This window comes from Cyphomyrmex costatus, unplaced genomic scaffold (assembly GCF_001594065.2).
Source record: "Cyphomyrmex costatus isolate MS0001 unplaced genomic scaffold, Ccosl1.0 scaffold169, whole genome shotgun sequence".
Taxonomy (NCBI): domain Eukaryota; kingdom Metazoa; phylum Arthropoda; class Insecta; order Hymenoptera; family Formicidae; genus Cyphomyrmex; species Cyphomyrmex costatus.
In genome coordinates this window covers 255,434-273,327 of record NW_017275704.1, presented here as the reverse complement: position 1 = coordinate 273,327, position 17,894 = coordinate 255,434, and the positions used below count along the sequence as shown (strand labels likewise).

The 17,894-nt window shown below is 33.4% G+C and overlaps 3 protein-coding genes across 4 annotated transcripts; all 3 read right to left on the bottom strand.

Annotated features, from left to right (window-relative positions):
- Positions 1-1,175: 1,175 nt before the first annotated feature.
- On the bottom strand, positions 1,176-10,352 carry ath (ATP-dependent RNA helicase DHX33). Its single transcript, XM_018537279.1, has 8 exons — positions 10,022-10,352; positions 5,632-5,956; positions 4,831-5,123; positions 4,301-4,533; positions 3,591-3,941; positions 2,907-3,105; positions 2,430-2,706; positions 1,176-1,624 (listed from the first exon to the last, which is right to left on the bottom strand). Exons 1-8 carry the CDS (start codon positions 10,243-10,245, stop codon positions 1,448-1,450), a joined length of 2,079 nt encoding a protein of 692 aa, XP_018392781.1. The 5' UTR covers positions 10,246-10,352; the 3' UTR covers positions 1,176-1,447.
- A 1,235-nt stretch (positions 10,353-11,587) lies between these two features.
- Positions 11,588-14,874, bottom strand: LOC108771879 (major facilitator superfamily domain-containing protein 1). Its single transcript, XM_018537281.1, has 7 exons — positions 14,733-14,874; positions 13,418-13,694; positions 12,903-13,319; positions 12,439-12,750; positions 12,212-12,324; positions 11,883-12,121; positions 11,588-11,745 (listed from the first exon to the last, which is right to left on the bottom strand). Exons 1-7 carry the CDS (start codon positions 14,872-14,874, stop codon positions 11,701-11,703), a joined length of 1,545 nt encoding a protein of 514 aa, XP_018392783.1. The 3' UTR covers positions 11,588-11,700.
- Positions 14,875-15,990: 1,116 nt separating this feature from the next.
- LOC108771883 (chromatin complexes subunit BAP18) lies at positions 15,991-17,507 on the bottom strand. 2 transcript variants are annotated; one of them, XM_018537284.1, is made up of 4 exons: positions 17,441-17,507; positions 17,082-17,173; positions 16,524-16,622; positions 15,991-16,451 (listed from the first exon to the last, which is right to left on the bottom strand). In XM_018537284.1, exons 1-4 carry the CDS (start codon positions 17,456-17,458, stop codon positions 16,160-16,162), a joined length of 501 nt encoding a protein of 166 aa, XP_018392786.1. In that variant the 5' UTR covers positions 17,459-17,507; the 3' UTR covers positions 15,991-16,159. The 2 variants fall into 2 exon arrangements, with proteins under 2 accessions (XP_018392786.1, XP_018392787.1); XM_018537285.1 differs by lacking the exon at positions 16,524-16,622.
- Between the last annotated feature and the right edge of the window lie 387 nt (positions 17,508-17,894).

The window sequence follows — 17,894 nt, the reverse complement described above, 5'->3', positions numbered from 1 at the left end:
TTCTTGCTTCCCATACGTAATAATTTCCACACAAACATCATACAGATATACATTTGATTTTAAACGGTAGATACAATCGATAGCTTTATTTGTGTTATAATTAAAGAGAGATATAATAAACCCATATATATCCTCACACAAAATTTGTTAATTGCATTATTTTATCCACGTCCTGTATTTACAAAACCATTAGAATTTATTTTCATTTTATTTACATTTCATCACGACATAAAAATAGTTTATATTTGATATTTGTAATAAACTGTTTTAATTCTAAAATTGCACGAATATGCGAATAAAATAACGAGATAGGTTAAAAGCTATAGAATGTACGAACGTTAAAATTTTAATCTAACGGAAAATTCGCGGGAGCCGTGGACGCGGCTGCGAAAGATCGGTCTGCGCTTTCTTCGCTCTCGACTCGTTCGAAACGATTAACTCGTGCCGTAGCTACAAATTCAATACTCTTTCTCAGCTCAGATCATAATTATCCGATACGCAGAACGCGGAACAAAGGGCGATAAGTGCCAGGTAAGAGCGCGTAGCTATAAGCGTTAACATTCCCGCATAACATCCGCGACTAAATTTACCTGCTATTTTGCCAGGGTACGCGAAACTTCGTTCGCGATTAAATCGCTTCACACTACTTACCATTAACAGGCGTTAAGCGTGCGTGGCCTGGTTAAGTCCCTCGGAATCTCCAGATGAAAATACTTCGCCTGATTTCTTCGCAGAGAGCTCGCAGACGGCACGGATCGTAAAATTGACCCAAGTTTACCGAGCCGCCGACGCGCATTCTTTCAATTTACCGTAACAATCGTAAATGTTTCACTAAACTCGTTCGGCTCCTGCTTTATGAAAACAAAATGTTAGGTATGTGTAGGATAAAAGAGATGAAGAAATATAATAGGGAAGTAAGATTAAACGTTGAGTGTATCTCATTTCATTCAGACTTCCATGAAGGCTGTTGTAGACTGTAAAGTCTACAATATTGAGTATTGTTATTTAAGAAGTATTTTTCGTTGAATTGGAAAATGGAAATAGTAAACATACATTCGAGTAAGGATATGGGCGAAAACGCATGTTGAAGAAGTGACGATTCAATAAACGAAATACAGCACACATACATATGATAATTAAAATTTATATTAACTAAATTTAATAACAGTGCTTAAAGTGTACAAGTAGTAGAAAAAATGATTCTTCTTAATCATACGTATATCTACAACAAAATTGCGCTCTCATGAGAGAGGACTCAGTGGCATGATTGATACCGCTGAATAAATATACACGTAAAACACACGCAGTAATCTCTTTTTATATTCGTATTATCAATTTAATTCGAAAAGATCACTGTATCGTCTCATTACTCAGTGGCCTCAATTGTCCCACTTTACGCCAACAAAAATAAGCTCTGTATAAATAAAACGTAGGATAAAAAATTGCGTCAGTCACGTTTCTCAGGGCCGACGTTCTTTTGCGTCAACCACGCCGGATCGATGATAGAAAGACCACGAAGGTAACATCTTCCGGTGGCTACAACCTCAGTGAATAACAGCAACGGTGACTTCGTACCATGCAACGTCGAGGAAGGGTGTATGGTTACCGGCTGCTTCGAGTGCACCTATACCAAATGCGTAATGCCATTACGCGATATTCTCTTTGCTTAGAAACTCGAGCAACGAACAGATAACAAATAATAGAGGAACAAAGATAAAAATGAAATTATTTAGAATATCTGTATGTATTCTTTGTGGCTGCTTCTAAAATCTTTATCAAAGAAAAAAGTAAATAGTGTGAAGTGAATGAAAGAGAAAAAAATTAATTAATCAATAATCTGTTGATTAAAATTCGCTGAAATAACGCAAAGAGAAATTATACACACACACTATTAGATTTAGGGCCTGCGCACAGTAGAACAAATATTAGAAACAGGAATAAATATTAAGATTTCAACTTGTCAGAAATTGTATATTTCGGTATAACTGATATCTAATATAATAGGTTGAAATCTTAATATTTATTCCTGTTCCTAATATTTTCATTGTGCGCAGGGCCTTAATCTCTTGAGCCTGTGATTATTATTTATTGTATAAAGAGAAATAATCAAAATATGAAAAAATGTCAAGATATTAATGTGATAAAAAATACTTTTCTATAAAACTAATCATTATGCAATATAACATATTTTAATAGTATTTATTAAAAATAGGAGCTCAGCCTTTTAATCGATACAAATTCTATAATTTATGTTATTTTCATGATATTGTATACTTATTATATGCTTCTACGTATTATTTTATAATAAAGAGAAAAAAGGAAAGAACACAATTTTCAATATAACATTAGAAAATTGGCAGTAAGAAGAATGTAATAATACAGAAATAATACATATATATATATAAGCTTGAAAGAGAACATTTACTTACCGTAACATACGTCTGATCCCTCTGCAGCTCAGCGAGGTTCTCGTATAATCCCTCGAGAAAAGCTTTTCTGAGTTGCTTCGTATTCGTTCCGCAGCTCGCCTTCTCCAAATTCGCACGTTCCGCCAACGCCGCAAGCTGTTGTCTCACTTCCGACCCGTATTCCAGATTTCGATGGTGCAAGAAGTTCTCATGGCACCACACCTTCTTCTGAGCGGCGCTTTGATATGCTCGGAACACATTCAACAACGTTACGTGATCCCCTTCAGGCGAGGCAAATCTGAAACTCCCCAATGAGAGTTACTCGGGTAACATTAAATAATAACTTGTGTAGCCAATCGCGAATTTTGATGGGAAATCCACTCTATCGTGGACATAGTGCTCCGCAACAAAAATTAGTATGGATTTTATTTTGATTTCATCTTTCTACTTATTGTTAGTATTTTTAGCCGATAAATATATTACAGGCAAGGGCTGTACCGTGAGCGTGCATTGTAAGCCTGTTCCCTCTTCGCAGGTGGATCCATAAAAATCGATTCTCCGGATAATAAAGCAATAACCGTCAGTGCTTCCTCCAAACACCTGTGTTCCACGGACGCGAGGATCACTTTGGTAAATCGAGGGTCTAACGGGAATAGTGACATCGTTCGACCGAGTGTAGTCAGCTGTGGTGGAGATCCTTTTAGGAAGGATTATATAAGAATTTATTGTCTCTATCGAAACAATTCCCATTATTCGCATCTTGCTAGATATAATGAAATAAAAATGTGAACAGTCTTAATGCTGATCAATTGTTTTCATCTCAATAGGTCTGTTTTTTTTATTCCTGCACTAGTTTAGACACATTACAGGAATAAAAAACAAATCTACTCTGAATATAAAAAAAAATCTATCACATTCTGATTTGAAATTAAACAAAATTTTTATTTCAAAACTAGCACTAATAAAATTAATAAGAAATGTAATAAATAATAATTTAATAAGCATTATTATTTCATTCCGAATTTTTAATAATCTAATTTATGTTGTTAGATGATTGATTCCATAATATTCACACATTCACATAATTGGTATATTTTAAGCAAAACGTTAATTTTCTTCAAACGGATAACGGTATTGAAGAAAATATTTTTATTTGTAAATAAGATATATTAATAGTATTACCTTTAACTGCACCCAGCTTTTCTAAACAATTCACGGCCACGTCTATGCTCTCTTTAGGTGGTTTATCCATGAAATCGAAGGTGGTAATGTCAACGCCGATAGCGAGCAATTGCAGAGCGACTCCCGCAAGAGAACATCTTTGAATTTCTGGTACCGGCATATCCTTCATCTTTTCGAATTCCTCTCGTGTGTAAGCTCTATAACACTTGCCCGATGCTTCACGAGCGGCTCTTCCTGCTCTTTGCCAGGCTTGAGCTTGTGAGATTTTCTCAATCCTCAATACGTCTAAACCCGTTGTTGGGTGATGTGTCCTCGCTTTGACCACACCGGTATCGATCACATGACGAATTCCTACATATGTTTAATTTCTGCATTAACTACTCAGATTAGATTTTAACCGGTAAGATCGAAAATAGTAACTATGTAATTAATGTTCAAATAAGCGCGATGTTGAAAATAACGTGATTAATCTCATACAGTATGCCGCTTCAGTTATTACATTAGAAAACGCTATAAAAAGCTGTTAAAAATAAATTTCCTTTATATCTTATCCTAAATTTATAATTACGTAGCCAAAAAAAATCTTAGCGTTGATAAAAAAAAATGTTATTCCTTTAATTTTTATTTAGAAAATTAAGAGAAAAAGTAGAGGATATATATGTATATATGTGTATGCATGTGCGTGTGCGTGTATATACGCATATACGTACCGCCAATCGTGACGGACGTCTCGGCGACGTTTGTCGATAATATTAATTTCCGCATTCCGGGCGCCGAAGATTTAAAAGCTTCTAACTGTTGATGAGTGGGCAGTGCCGCGTATAAGGGAAAGACTTTCAGAGGTGGATACTCCTGTTCGTCCAATTGTTTAATCGCTTGTCGAGCAGCTAATGTAGCTGCTTCTATTTCTTCTTGACCGGTCAAAAAGATGAGAATATCTTCACTAGAAAATCAAAGATCAAAAATACAGTATAATTGGCATCTGTGACGTCATATGAGAAGCATTAATTTATAATCGATGGATTTCGATTTTAATCCTGATCATTATCTCGTATGTAACTCAATTTATAAGAAATTGATTTCAGAATTATGAGTAAAGAAGTATATGATAAAATTGTAATCATTTTGGAAAGAATAAATTCTTCAACGTACTAGCACATAATCTATTCCTACATGCATCCTCTCTAAAATACATAATTTACATTTCGTGTTAGAATATTATATTTCGTGCTGTTCTTACTTTGCGGGTGCTTCGCGGTGAATTTGAAACGCCGTGGCTAGCGCAGCAAATGCGTAATCCTGTTGCGAGGAGACGGCGTGAAAAATTCTCAAGGGATGCTGACGGCCCTCTAGATACAACGCCGGTGCTTGGAAATACTCCTTGAATTTAACGGGATCCATAGTGGCCGACATAATTAAAAGTTTCAAGGGCGGTAAATTCTTCAATTTGCGCAAATTCTGCGCTCGTCTCGCCACCCCGAACAGAACGTCGGTGTGCACAGATCGCTCGTGAGCTTCATCGAGCATCACTATCTGTTGCAAAGTCATAAACTCATTCAATAATAAAAAATAGATAATCAAATAAATAGCAAAAAAGAATGTTTAAATAGATTCTCTAGATACAATGAAAATTAGTATCTACAGAGATAATTAAATACAATACTATTTTAACAGAAAAAAGCCTCAATTTTTATTTTTTGTTAAAATATTAAAATATCAAATTTATCACAACTCAATTTAATTTAAAACAAATTAATTACTTTCTATACATTATATTATAATATCTTTCGGTGCAACTTAAAGTTTATTTAAAACTTCGTTGTTGTATTATTTTTTTTAATACAATCTTACTCTTAGGCTAATTCTACAATGTGCTTTTTGTTTCCTGTTTCTTGCTGTTTATCTCTGTTTCTCTCTTGACTTTTCGATCAAGAAGGCAAGAGAAAACAGTAAGAAATAGGAAACAAAAAGCACATTGTAGAATTAGCCTTATGCAAATGATAGCATTGCTTAAGCAATTGATAATAACATGATAATATACCGAGTATTCTGACAGGATCTCGTCGGTCATCGCCTCTCGAACCATCATGCCGTCCGTCAGATATTTGATCCTCGTTTGCGATGAGGTACAATCTTCAAAACGAACACAGTAGCCCACCAATTTTCCAGGTTTCACCCCTTGTTCCTGTGCAACCCGACGTGCTACGCTGACCGCTGCTATTCTTCGCGGTTGCGTGATGCCGATGCAACCGGATAATCCAGCGATCCCGGCCTCGAGTAACAACTGTGGAATCTGCGTGGTTTTACCGCTGCCGGTTTCACCTATTATGATCAGGGTACTGTGCCGACGTATCTCATCCAACAGTCTGGAAATTCATAAGTGATTATCCTCTTGAAAATAAAAATAATTATATTTGAATAAAATATTATAATATACAAAGTTAAATATATAAAGAATATACAACATTAAGTAGAAGTACATCTTATTAAATTAATGGACTATATATTGCGACATAAAGAGAGATAAAAATAGAGATAAACATTTTATATAGTTTATTCTAATATAGGAGAGAGTGGTCTAAATCGGATTTGCAGTTTTTGTTTTCTATGAGGCGTAAATAAAGTCCGATCATAAAATTAATGGTTCGAAAGATTATTTAATTTCCTTCATTTTTGCTTCAGACCATTTTGACGTATCTCTTACCTGTGTCGAACTATAATGGAAAAATGCATTTTCCAGTCCGATCTGGAACTTACAGTTCCACGGACCTTTCCTAATTTTATAAACTTTTAGATAGAATTTTAAAATATTTTAATTAATTTTTGTTAGTATTGAGTAAATGAGCAATTTAAGACTCAAAGATAAAAATACAGTTTATATTATTAGAATTAAAATCAATAAAAAATTCCATCAATCTAAGTCTGATGACACACGATTTTATTGATTTAGTGTTCCTTAGACCAGATCTGGTCGATCACCAGTACTACAACCAGGTTGTGGCGAACCTTCTTTCTTCGATGAATTAACTGGCTTACTCATCTTTTTAGTGTTTTTTTGTATAAGTCTAATTTGGACACTTAAAGAGACACAGGTTCTTTCGAATGATTGGAATAAATTTTACAATAAACCGCAAAAGTAATCACAAAACTCTTGATATTTTTTAATTCAACACTTTTTAATTATCTTAAATCATCGTTCAAATTTTTAACATCTTTTAAATAATGATTTACAAGATTTTTTTTTTTTTATTTTTAATACATATTTTCGTCTATTCTATGAACATTATGATAGAGTACTGCCAAACTGCTGTCACATGTTCGGTGTCTCATAACTTTACATTATAAATAGCACGCAAATCTGCTTAATCGTATTTATTTAAATTAAAAAGGTCCGATTTGGAACACGGTCCGATTTAGGACATTCTCCCCTATATTTTTGTCGAGTTATTATTAATTCTATTTATATCGCGTGTATACCTATTATAAAAATAACAATTATATAATACAAAAGGACTAGTAAGAGTCTGATAAATAGAAACACTTTCTCAAGTATTTAAATAAAAGTACTGAGATACTACAAACAAAGAATAAACTTTACTTTAATTAACATTACATGTTTCAGCTGCATGATTCAGACCTCTTCAAATGTACAAAAATTATATAACAATAATCTGTCTTATTATCTATTAAACGCAAAATAGATTAACGGTAAAAGCGCTATTTTGCGTTGACGAGCAACAAACAATTGTTTATCGCTGTTCGGGCAGAATAGCGTCTCTTATAAAGTTTGGTACTTTTTTTTAAACAATATAGAATATGAAAAATGTAGAATATTTTATAATAATACTGCATTTAATAGTGAAAATATCCGAATCAACGGAAAGTTCCTATGCTTGCGTTAACATGCTAATTCCGTTGCTTCGGACATTTTGGTTATCAAATATAGCATCATTATAAGCATATATATATGTTATTAACGTGTTCTCTGGGATGTTAGGAATGTAATGCATTTTCGTTATTGAAGTAGCACGAACTGCACAATTGTTAAAAAAAATGCCAAACCTAATAAAAGACTCTTTTCTGCCCGAACAGCGGTAAACAATTGTTTGTTGCTCGTAAACGCAAACGAATAAACTGAAAATTTTCACACATGTTCTCTAGGTTGTTAGGAATTCAATGCGTATTTATTTTTTAGGGAGCCCATACTGTTTAATTGATTATTAAATGTTAAGTCGTAGCATTTCTTCATATTTCATAAGTGAGAATAAATATTTTTATTATTTATTTTTCGTTTAAATGATATTTTCATTACGTTTTGATAATTTATTTATGTCTACCAGCATTAGAACCATTTTTATTTGCTTAGAAAGCTGTAATTTTAGTTTCACCGCGATTTCAATGATTCCGGGTCTCTGTGAAGTTAGCACCTCAACTTTAAAAATCGGAAATTTTAATAACAGTACTGCTTGCACCCGCAATAGTTCTAGAGTTCCTGATAGGTTTCATCAATAGTACTGTTGATTTAGGCCAAAAATTTTAAAAAATAAAAATATGCGGTGCTAACTTCGCGTGGCACCGCAAGATTTGAAAAAGCCGATTTTTATGACGGAATCTCACAGTACTCGAAGAGTACTGCAGTTCCTGATCGATTATAACAATAGTACCGGCCATTAAATATTTTTAAATAAATTTTTAAAAAAAGAGCTCGCACCTCAACTTTTAAAAAAATTATTTTTTTTTTGCGCCATTTTGTAGTACTCGAAGAGTACTACAGTTCCTGATCGGTTTCAGTGACACTACCCACCTTTTTAATATGTTTAAACAATTTTTCGATCCGCGCGCTGGCACCGCACGTCAAGAATAAAGTACCCCTAAACGGCCAGTACTGGCCAGGACTTTTCGACTTTTTCCGACAGTACTACAATAGTTCCGAAGAAATATGCAGGTTTCGACGCGAGTACTGGCTGTTTAGAGGCATTATACTCTTGCGGTGCTAGCGGAAAACTTAAAAAAATTATTTAAACATATTAAACGAGTACAAAATTTTTTGGGAGTACCGAGTAGTTCTGATCGGAGTTCTGGACAGTTCTCGGCGAGTTCTGTCGAAAAGTATCAGGGCTCAAAGCGATTGGACCAACGGTTTCCGAGATATACTCACTCTAAAAATTGTTGATCTTCTGAAAAATGTCGCTGTATCTTGCAAACCGTTGGTCCAATCGCTTTTTCACCTTACAGTTTTCGATAGAACTCGTCGAGAACTGTAAGAAACGCTACTCAGAACTACTCGGTACTCTCAAAAAATTTTTCAAAGATTTCTACTATTTTTTTTTAAATTTTATTATTCTTCAAAAATGTTTTTTATGTATCAAGAACTCTAAGTATTCACAAAATAGTCCTGTTAAGCTGATCAGAACTATGCGACCTTGAACTTCGTTAAAAAGTTAGCAGCACCCCATTTTTAAAAAATTATTAAAAAATGATTATTAAGCGCATATGTCATTAAAAATCATAGAGAACTCTTCGTATCGTCAAAAAGAAGCAGGAATTATCATCAGAACTATTGTATTTAAAAATTAATTTTTCAAAAATTTTTAATTTTTTCTTTAATATTGGAAAATTCTTTTTACATATCAGGAACTCTAGGCAATCGCAAATTGAAGCTATTAAGCCGCTCAGAACTATTCCACCTCGGAATTCGATAAAAAGTTAGCACCCCATTTTTAAAAAATGTAAAAAAAATGTTTATTGAGCGGAACTCTTTTTATTAACTATAGGGAACTCTTCGTCTCGTCAAAAGGAAGTGTGAGTATTATAGTTGGGGTGCTAACTTAACATACCCTCGTTTTACTACCTATTACCTAATATAATAGTCACTTAAAAACAAAATCAACTTAAAAATTATCCAGATAAAAGTTTTTTAATTTCATCTTTTATCTAGATTAATGTAAAATTAATCATCTTCATCTTATCTAAGATAAATTTTTGTGTCATTTATCTTATCTATATCTAGATAATTTTTAATTATCTAAGCGCGCAACACTGCTAGTGTCGTACTAATCTTAGTCTTTTTGCTTATAGAACGGAAAAAATTATCAGATAAAATCCGAAAGACGTCTTTTGGATGTCTTTGCGACATCCATGCGTTCTATTTTCTATTGTTTTCTTTCTATATCAATAGTACCATTATATTAGTTGCATTCTCTACTTTGTCGACTGCGAATAAGTAAGCGTTGCGACGAAATTATCCGAAATTATCCACATCTCCGTTAGCTTATAATTTGCAATCAACAGAATAATCTTTTATTATGAAACGTCCTGTATACACAAAGTTACAGAATAAACATCACGGACATCACCCCCTTTTTTTTTCTTTTATGACGCGTAAAAGAGAGATACATACTTCTCGCCCATAGTTCCCCCGAGAAACTTACTGTTTATGGAGTATATTGACGGGCAGCGATTTTCTCCGCTGGTGCAAGTTCATGTTCGTCCTGTTGTTATTCTTTATCGCGTTCGCGACTGCGTTGGTCTCGTTCATTTTCTGCGTCTTATTAGGATTTTCGTGGAACACGACGGTGCTGGACCGCTTCATGGCCAATTTCGACGACTTCCCCATCGCACTGAACTTGGGATCCGCGTCGTCGTGGACCCTCATCTCGCTGCAAACTACTCAAAATGTCTCGAACGAACGCGTATATACTTATGCGTCACTTGCTTCACAGTATTCACATTAAGCACGTGCTCCGCGCTACAGCTGTTCCATCATTCCGTACCGAATGCACTGAATGTTTCAAAGAATAATGAGACGAAGAATGGAAGGCCAAGCGACCAGCGTAAATGCGCGCCATCTAACGTATCAGATGTTAATTATTAACTGATTGGTCGGTCATGTCAGATATGAAACGTTCTAACCAGGAGAGTTATCCATTTTCTGTCCATACTAATTTTCTACAAATGCTTCATTAACCAATCAGAATAAAGAATTTTACGAATAAACCAATCAGAGAAATCATTGAATCATTTACAACAATTTAAGGCCGTGGCACACACTTTTGCATAACACATAACTGTATTAACCAAATATTAACAATTGTTATAATTTTATGTTTACAATTATAAACTTTTAATTTGTTTATGTATAACATAAAAAATATACTTTATACTATATGTATAAATATTACATTTTATATAAAAATATATTTTAATATTTTTTACATATTTTATATATTTATATAAAACATTTATAAAAATAATATATAATAGTTTTCGTGTAAAAAGAATAAATGAAATAAGAAAATCTGTGCTAATATACGAAATTGCACACACAAATCTCCAATCTCAAAATTTATAAAAATTCACGATTTTTATTTCTATTAAAAAAAATACATATGCAATTAAAATCATACAAAATTTATATAATCTCTTGTAATCAAAGAACTTTGTAAATATTAAAATGTACATATTAAAATGTACGAGTTAGAATAAAATAATGGCTTTTTATACAATTCGTTAGTTTATTTAAAAAAAAAGGACAGTGGTCAGATTAAACATTTATTATATTACATCTATATATATTACAAGTACTTCATGAACAAGTAACTTTGCAACGCTTACTCTTTAAATTAGAGATAAAAAATTATTCACACTTTATCATCATTGATTACAAGATACACAATTATATAAACAAATTTAAACTTCAAGTTTTTAGTATTAAACATATTTTTATACGATCGAAAGTATATATTTTTTGCGCACTTCTTACCGCGCTGACCCCTAATAGCCGTTTTTAAATTTGTTTATATTATTTTATCATAAGGAGTTCCTTAATGTTTTGATCGTTTTTTAAATGCACAATTATTTTACCGTCACAAATTATCAAAAATTTCATAAAGACGTACACATAATTATTATATAATCTAAATCGAGGCTATCAATGAAACAAGACTGTTATGACTGTCAAATGAGATTGTACATCTTAAATAAAATTGTGTTACGAAATTATCACAGATCAAGCTGTGTGCAATAGGAAGACACAAGAGCTAACTTTGTTCTTAAAGATTTAAAAGTATTTTTACATACTTATTTGTATCTTAAATTCGCGACTAAGTTATCATCGTAGTGGTCGATGAATTGGTGTAATCGCATGTGGCGGTACCTAGAATTAAAAAATGTGCATTATTAAAAAGTTAAGTCTTATAATTCGTTTTTTTTTTTTAGAATTTTTGTTTTTACAATCATCACGTTTACAGAAAAAAATAAAATATATATAATTTCGTAAAAGAATCGATTTACCATTGCACCAATACGAGACAAATAACGATTTCGTATACTGATATCAGATTGTGGTTGCATAAGACTATCAGCTGAGAAATCCGACGTGCATTCCGAAGATAACAATTTTTCTCGTTCCAAACTCTCAGGAGTGCATTGAACTGTCTCATATCGTTCCCTTTGTCCCGGTGTCATGTTAAGATAACCACCACTTGTTGCCATGTCCGACATCCAGATCGCACCGGCGGTTATCAACGAAACTATTACAATGTGAAATACATTATTTAAATTTCGTGTTTTTACGTGAAAAATCGTATTGCTTAAATTTCTAAGTTCGCGAAATTACTCACTCCAGAGCCAACCGAGGAAGAACATTTCGAGCATTAAATATCCTCCTTTATCAACAATAATGCCAGCCACAATTGAGACTACAGCAAGGCCTAAGTTTTGTACAGATTGTGCTCTGAAAAGATTACATTAATTTTAATTTTAAATTCTAGTACACTCTAACATTATTTCGTTCTGGCAATGAGATTGCTAATAAAGATTTTTGTTAACATTAATTAAATATATTTACATTCCATAAGCAGTTCCAAGCTGATGCTCTGGCGTCACAAGAGCAATTAGAGGCCATAAACTACTGGCGAGCATAGAATAGGCCAGTCCCATGAGAATCATACATACATAGGGGCTCAAATAGGTAAAAGCGAGCAACCCATGAGCAATGATAGTCGTACAAATACTAATAAATACCCACGATACGTTCTTCCCTGTTCTATCTACTAAATAACCTAAGAGAGGCGAAGCTATCGCCGATATTGAATAAACAAGAGAATTCACCGTATTTGCGGCGGATGGCTCATATTCGTACTTTCGCTCGAAAAATACTCTGAAATAAAATTAATAAAAATTAATCTCTTTTTTTTATCTTGCTCTGTAGTATAAAAATAGGGCGAAGGGCCCTAATATACCAATTTAGATGGACTTTGACTAATGTGATTTAAAAGTCGTACCATCCAATAAACGCAAGGGAATACTCACTTTCCCAAAGCGATAAAAGGAAATATCGCGACGTAATAAGCAATGCAGATGATCGCGACCAACCAAAAGATTGGCTTGAAATCTTTGACATCCTTTAGACTAACAACCTGCGGTTCCTGTCCTTCTCCTCGTCGGAGCAATCGCTCTGCTCGTTTATCCATGAAACCCAACACACAAGCGCATATCATCGACATTACACAGGTAACGGATGCAAGAAAGAGAACTACGCCGATACATTGTGGACCGGTGTAATATTGCGATACGTAATTGTATACTGGCTCCATTACTAAGAAGTTCACGGTCGATCCCACTCGAGCGAAGCTCAACTGCAGCCCGAACACCATATTTAATTCTTTGCCTTTGAACCAAAGGACCGCGTAACTATTTTGAGCGACTGCCAACGACTCTGCCCCGATTCTGTAGAAAAGAAATAATTATTAATTTGACGATCTTATAAAAGGACATGCATTTCAAAGCATTCTACATTATCTGATAAAGTAGTATTGAAAACATACCCAAAGACAAATCGACCAAGCATCATTACCCAGAAAGCGTCAACCATAGCGCCACTCGCGAAAATTATCTGGCCGATTAATGTCAATCCCATGTATATTACTGTACCTAATCGAATTCCAAAGACGCTATCCAACAGGAATCCACCAATAAAGCACAGAATGACATTTGGCCAAGAATAAATAGAATATAACAAAACAAATGTGCTAGTCGACATTTGCAAGTCTGATTTAAAATTATCCTGCAGTGCTCCAGGGTTATCGAAGCAAAAGTATGAACCTGAAATAAAAAAGAAACCTATACTTATCTATTGATTTCTGCTAGAATCACAATACTGATATCAAATAAATTTTGTAAAAAATCTAGCACTTTTCTTTTCAAATAGATAAATTTAAAACTATTTGTTAAAAGCTTTATTTTTTGCTTTAATAAACGAAGATACCCTATCATGTATGCATTGTGTCATAGATTTTAACATTACTTATACAACATATGGCCAATATTAAAAAAAAATGTGATAAACCATATAAAGAGGACGTTCATGATATGCCTTATCTAAGCGGCGGCAATGTTACATTTTTCTCCACAATTAATAGCAAGAAAACGTAAGATAGCGAATATGTTTAAACAATTTCTATTTCAACTCAACCAATTAATCTCTTTTTATTGGTTTTCTATTATATATAGAAAATTTTGGCTACTAAATCACAATTAAAACATAAAGTAAAAATACAAGTACTAATCAAAGCAAAGAATTTTATAGATAGATTTTTTGCATTAAATAAATACCACATGAATAGTGCAAAAAACATGATGAATTATCAATACAATTGATAATTTAATATACATTTTGGAAAATATTAAACGAATAAAATTCGAAAATGACTCCGTTTGAAATAAAATACATTTCTATGTATATGATTTTGTATAAAATATCAGAAATTTCAATATTAAATAAGTTGCTCATAAAAAATATGTGTTAAATATTATCACACTTGGCATTGAAAAGTATTAAAAGCAGCATTAAAAATGTAACTCTAGAATTAGATGACCTCGTTTTTGAAATAAAATACATTTCTTTATATAAGTATCTATAAATCGCAGAAATGTGGAACATCAGCCACGCGATAAGCAAACGAGATTCATCGGCTATATGCATCTCGTTCGCTGGATCGTCACAAATAACGATAACAGTCCGCTTTAAGGCACGTGACGCTATTCTGGCGTGGCACAGCGCGCGTTGACAGATAAAAGGACAAAAACAATTAAGACGCGTCGTCAGATGTAAACAACTTCACGTTTTCGTTGGGTCTGTACCGAATCCAAGCAGACACATGAGCGCCAAGCCGAGAAATCGGTAGGGCGCCTTTTTCGGGCTGCAGCATCCCTGGAGGGCCGCCTCGTCCTCGGATCGGTCCAGATTGTCATCGCCCGAGTTGTCCACCATACCTCCTTCCATATCGTCGTCGTTATTGTTATTACAATGTGTCTTCGATCGTCCTTATTTAGGATGTATCGTGTTTTATCGCCTGGACCAGCACGCAGTCACTCCGCAGGTAATCGAGTCTAAATAAAGATGAATTATACCGTTCCCTTTCCCTTTCACATTATCGCGCACGTGATCGAGCGAATAAAGGAACGGTGATCGGCCGCGATCGATGGAACGACGCCGATCGACTGCTCTCACTGTATCGCGCAGATGCTGCCGAGTACTGTCATTGTTGATCGGTTAATCTGTCAGTTGGTGCGCCGGTATGCGTCATTCACAAATGCACGCATACATTGACACAAAACACCTCAGACAAGTGGACATATGGGCGACGCTACCAGACTTCTCACGCGAGGCAAAATATCCCTATTCATCAGCCGGAGTACCAACGGTGACGAAGCAAATAACTAAGATTCGTTATTTGTGACTAAATTTTTTATACATTTTTCTTTTCTTTTAATTTTCATTTCGATTCTAATAATTAAAGCGTTTCTTTTTTAATTTTAAATAATTGAATTATTTTGTCGATAAATTTACTTGGCTCTTTGCCCTTCTTATATTTGTATTGTTTTATACATATAGAGCCTTTTCATTATTTCTTTTCTTTTCTTTTTTTCTACATGTCTAAAAATATTTTTTATTTTGAATATTTTTTTATTTTGCAAAAAATGACTGAGAATGGAAATTTACACTTTGATCCATATTAAAATATATATTATATACATATAAAAGAGTTCAGTGAGATTAATGTTTACATTTAACAATACAATTTTATAGTTTAAATAAAAATGTTCTCATTTTATCTCTTAATTATTTTTTAAAAACACGTTCACATCTTATTAAAGTAATTTTTATTGAGATTCTAAATTGTCAATTTTAAATCAAACTTTTTATATTACTTTACAATGCAATAAATATAGAAAAAAAATGTAATTTTACATAACTTTTTTTCATTTACAATAGTTAAAAAATAATACATCCTTGGAAGACTAAACCTCAGTTATAAACTGTACTTCCCTAAAGAAGTATTGCAGTAAAATTTATATTTAATGAACAAAGAGGAGGATGCTGGATAATACCAAACTGGGTTTTTTATACATTTATTGAAAAAAAGTAACTTATGAGTTTTTATACGAGACTGATGCTTAAAACTAGTTAAAATTCGAATGTTCAATGAACAATTAGATGATAAAAAATGACGGTGATATCACCAGATTTTCCACCATTTATTCTACTTATAAATGAATGAACTAATTTAACCGGTGACTTCTTCAGTCGCACCTTCTTCAAATTCGAGCTTAACTTGGCATTCCTCAGGCAGTCCTTCAACGTCTACTTCCGTTTCAGATGCATTCAGCATGTTCAGTGTGACTTCTGCCGATTTTCCCATAAGACCCTGGTTTCCCGATGTCGATTGCTGCTTGACAACCTGCTGTTGTTGAACTAATGTGGATTGTTGCGCCTGCTGAGGTAGAATCTGTTGCTGTCTGACTGTCATTCCCGCTTCCTCGAACGCCTTCTTCTTCAAGGTTGTTCGAATTTGAGAGCTGGAAAAGAAAACGAAACGTTCGGTGTGAGATTCGGACTGACTGCCATAATGGCAGTCTGTGAAAACTTACACCGTCCGACTCTTGATGTGCTCGCTTATTCTGCTCAATTCTTCACTGAAGGCTCTGACCGACTGACGGAGCATCTCAATATCCTCGTCAGCCCATTTACTACACATTGAGGAGTATAGGAAATTATGAAAAGAGCATGGCTTACTATAATTGTATACGAAATGATACTCCAGTGGCATATATATTGCAAACTTAATAAATAAGGGAAGCTACTTTATGACGACTGCAATAATTCCAAAACATTCTATGCAAATTCTTTTACATCCAATATCTGATTGTCATGAATCCTCACAAGATATCTTGGTTTGTTCTATATAAATTTAATGTCGAGCTCTTTTCATTTTTTCAAATATAATACAATATACTACCAGAGAATCACTCTGTACAAACATTTCCATGATAATCATGCCAGAACTCTACATTTTTTATATAGCTTTGTCAGAATTACTTGACTTTCGAAATCAAATCAATCAAATGTAGAACTTTCTGCATTTTTATCTCAAAACAATTATCTATAAATATTTTATAAGTTATGAGTAATATTTGTATGTAACTTACCCTGCTAGGGAATCTGATGTAGGATGGAGCTGCATCGTCAGTTCACCTAGCTTATTGAAGGCTACTCCGGCTGCAGCGAAGATCTCACCCACCTAGACATGAATATTTTTAGTCATAACAGTTGTATGTATTTATTAACGATAGTTATATTAAATTAAAACTTATATGCACTCATTAACAGTAGTTATAAAAAAATTAAACTTTATATCACTGTCGGTTTAACCTAAAAATACACATAACATTTTCTTTTTTCGAACGTATCTGCTTTTTTCTCTGCCCCAACATTGTATAGAAATTGTGAAACAATATAAAAACAAAATATGATATAATTGCCCGAAATGGTCAGCTTTTATAATCACCTTGCTCGCAGAATTCATATTAGAAATATCGTTACTGTTATTGTTATTCTTGATTATGACCGTTCGTTTTAAGGGTTACGATAGGAGCGACAATATTCGTACATTGTTGACACTTTTGATTTTTGAGTATTCAAATTTCTGTCGGTAATCATAAGAATTAAATAATGTCGATAATTTACTTATCGTCGATAAGTCCAAAATAATTTTATCAACTGATGATAATTATCGCGACATTATTTACATATATGTAAAGTGTAATGTAATACGTGTAAATGTAAATATATGAAGTATACTTATGTGTATATTTGTATTAGGTCTACAACTTAATTTTCTCGGCTTTTGTATATTATTTAATTTCGTATATTATTTAATACTAAGTTTCGATATAAAATTATAAAAGAACGAATATTAATCTAATATACACGGTATAGTGTCTCCGGTTATGTTCAAAAAA

Bases quoted from the DNA above. Each gene is read 5' to 3' on its own strand.
- LOC108771879 (XM_018537281.1), bottom strand. From the start codon at position 14,874: ATGGAAGGAGGTATGGTGGACAACTCGGGCGATGACAATCTGGACCGA. The intron at 13,320-13,417 runs GTATGTTTTCAA...TCTTTTCTACAG, and splicing joins CTTGGTCGATTTGTCTTTGG to AATCGGGGCAGAGTCGTTGG. The intron at 11,746-11,882 runs GTAAATCGATTC...TTTTAATTCTAG, and splicing joins TGTCTCGTATTGGTGCAATG to GTACCGCCACATGCGATTAC.
- LOC108771883 (XM_018537284.1), bottom strand. The intron at 16,623-17,081 runs GTAAGTTACATA...CTCAATGTGTAG, and splicing joins ACATCAGATTCCCTAGCAGG to TAAATGGGCTGACGAGGATA. The intron at 16,452-16,523 runs GTAAGTTTTCAC...TTTCTTTTCCAG, and splicing joins CACATCAAGAGTCGGACGGT to CTCTCAAATTCGAACAACCT.
- ath (XM_018537279.1), bottom strand. From the start codon at position 10,245: ATGAGGGTCCACGACGACGCGGATCCCAAGTTCAGTGCGATGGGGAAG. The intron at 5,124-5,631 runs GTATATTATCAT...ACTTTGCAACAG, and splicing joins AGATCCTGTCAGAATACTCG to ATAGTGATGCTCGATGAAGC. The intron at 3,106-3,590 runs GTAATACTATTA...CCTTCCTAAAAG, and splicing joins AAAGCTGGGTGCAGTTAAAG to GATCTCCACCACAGCTGACT.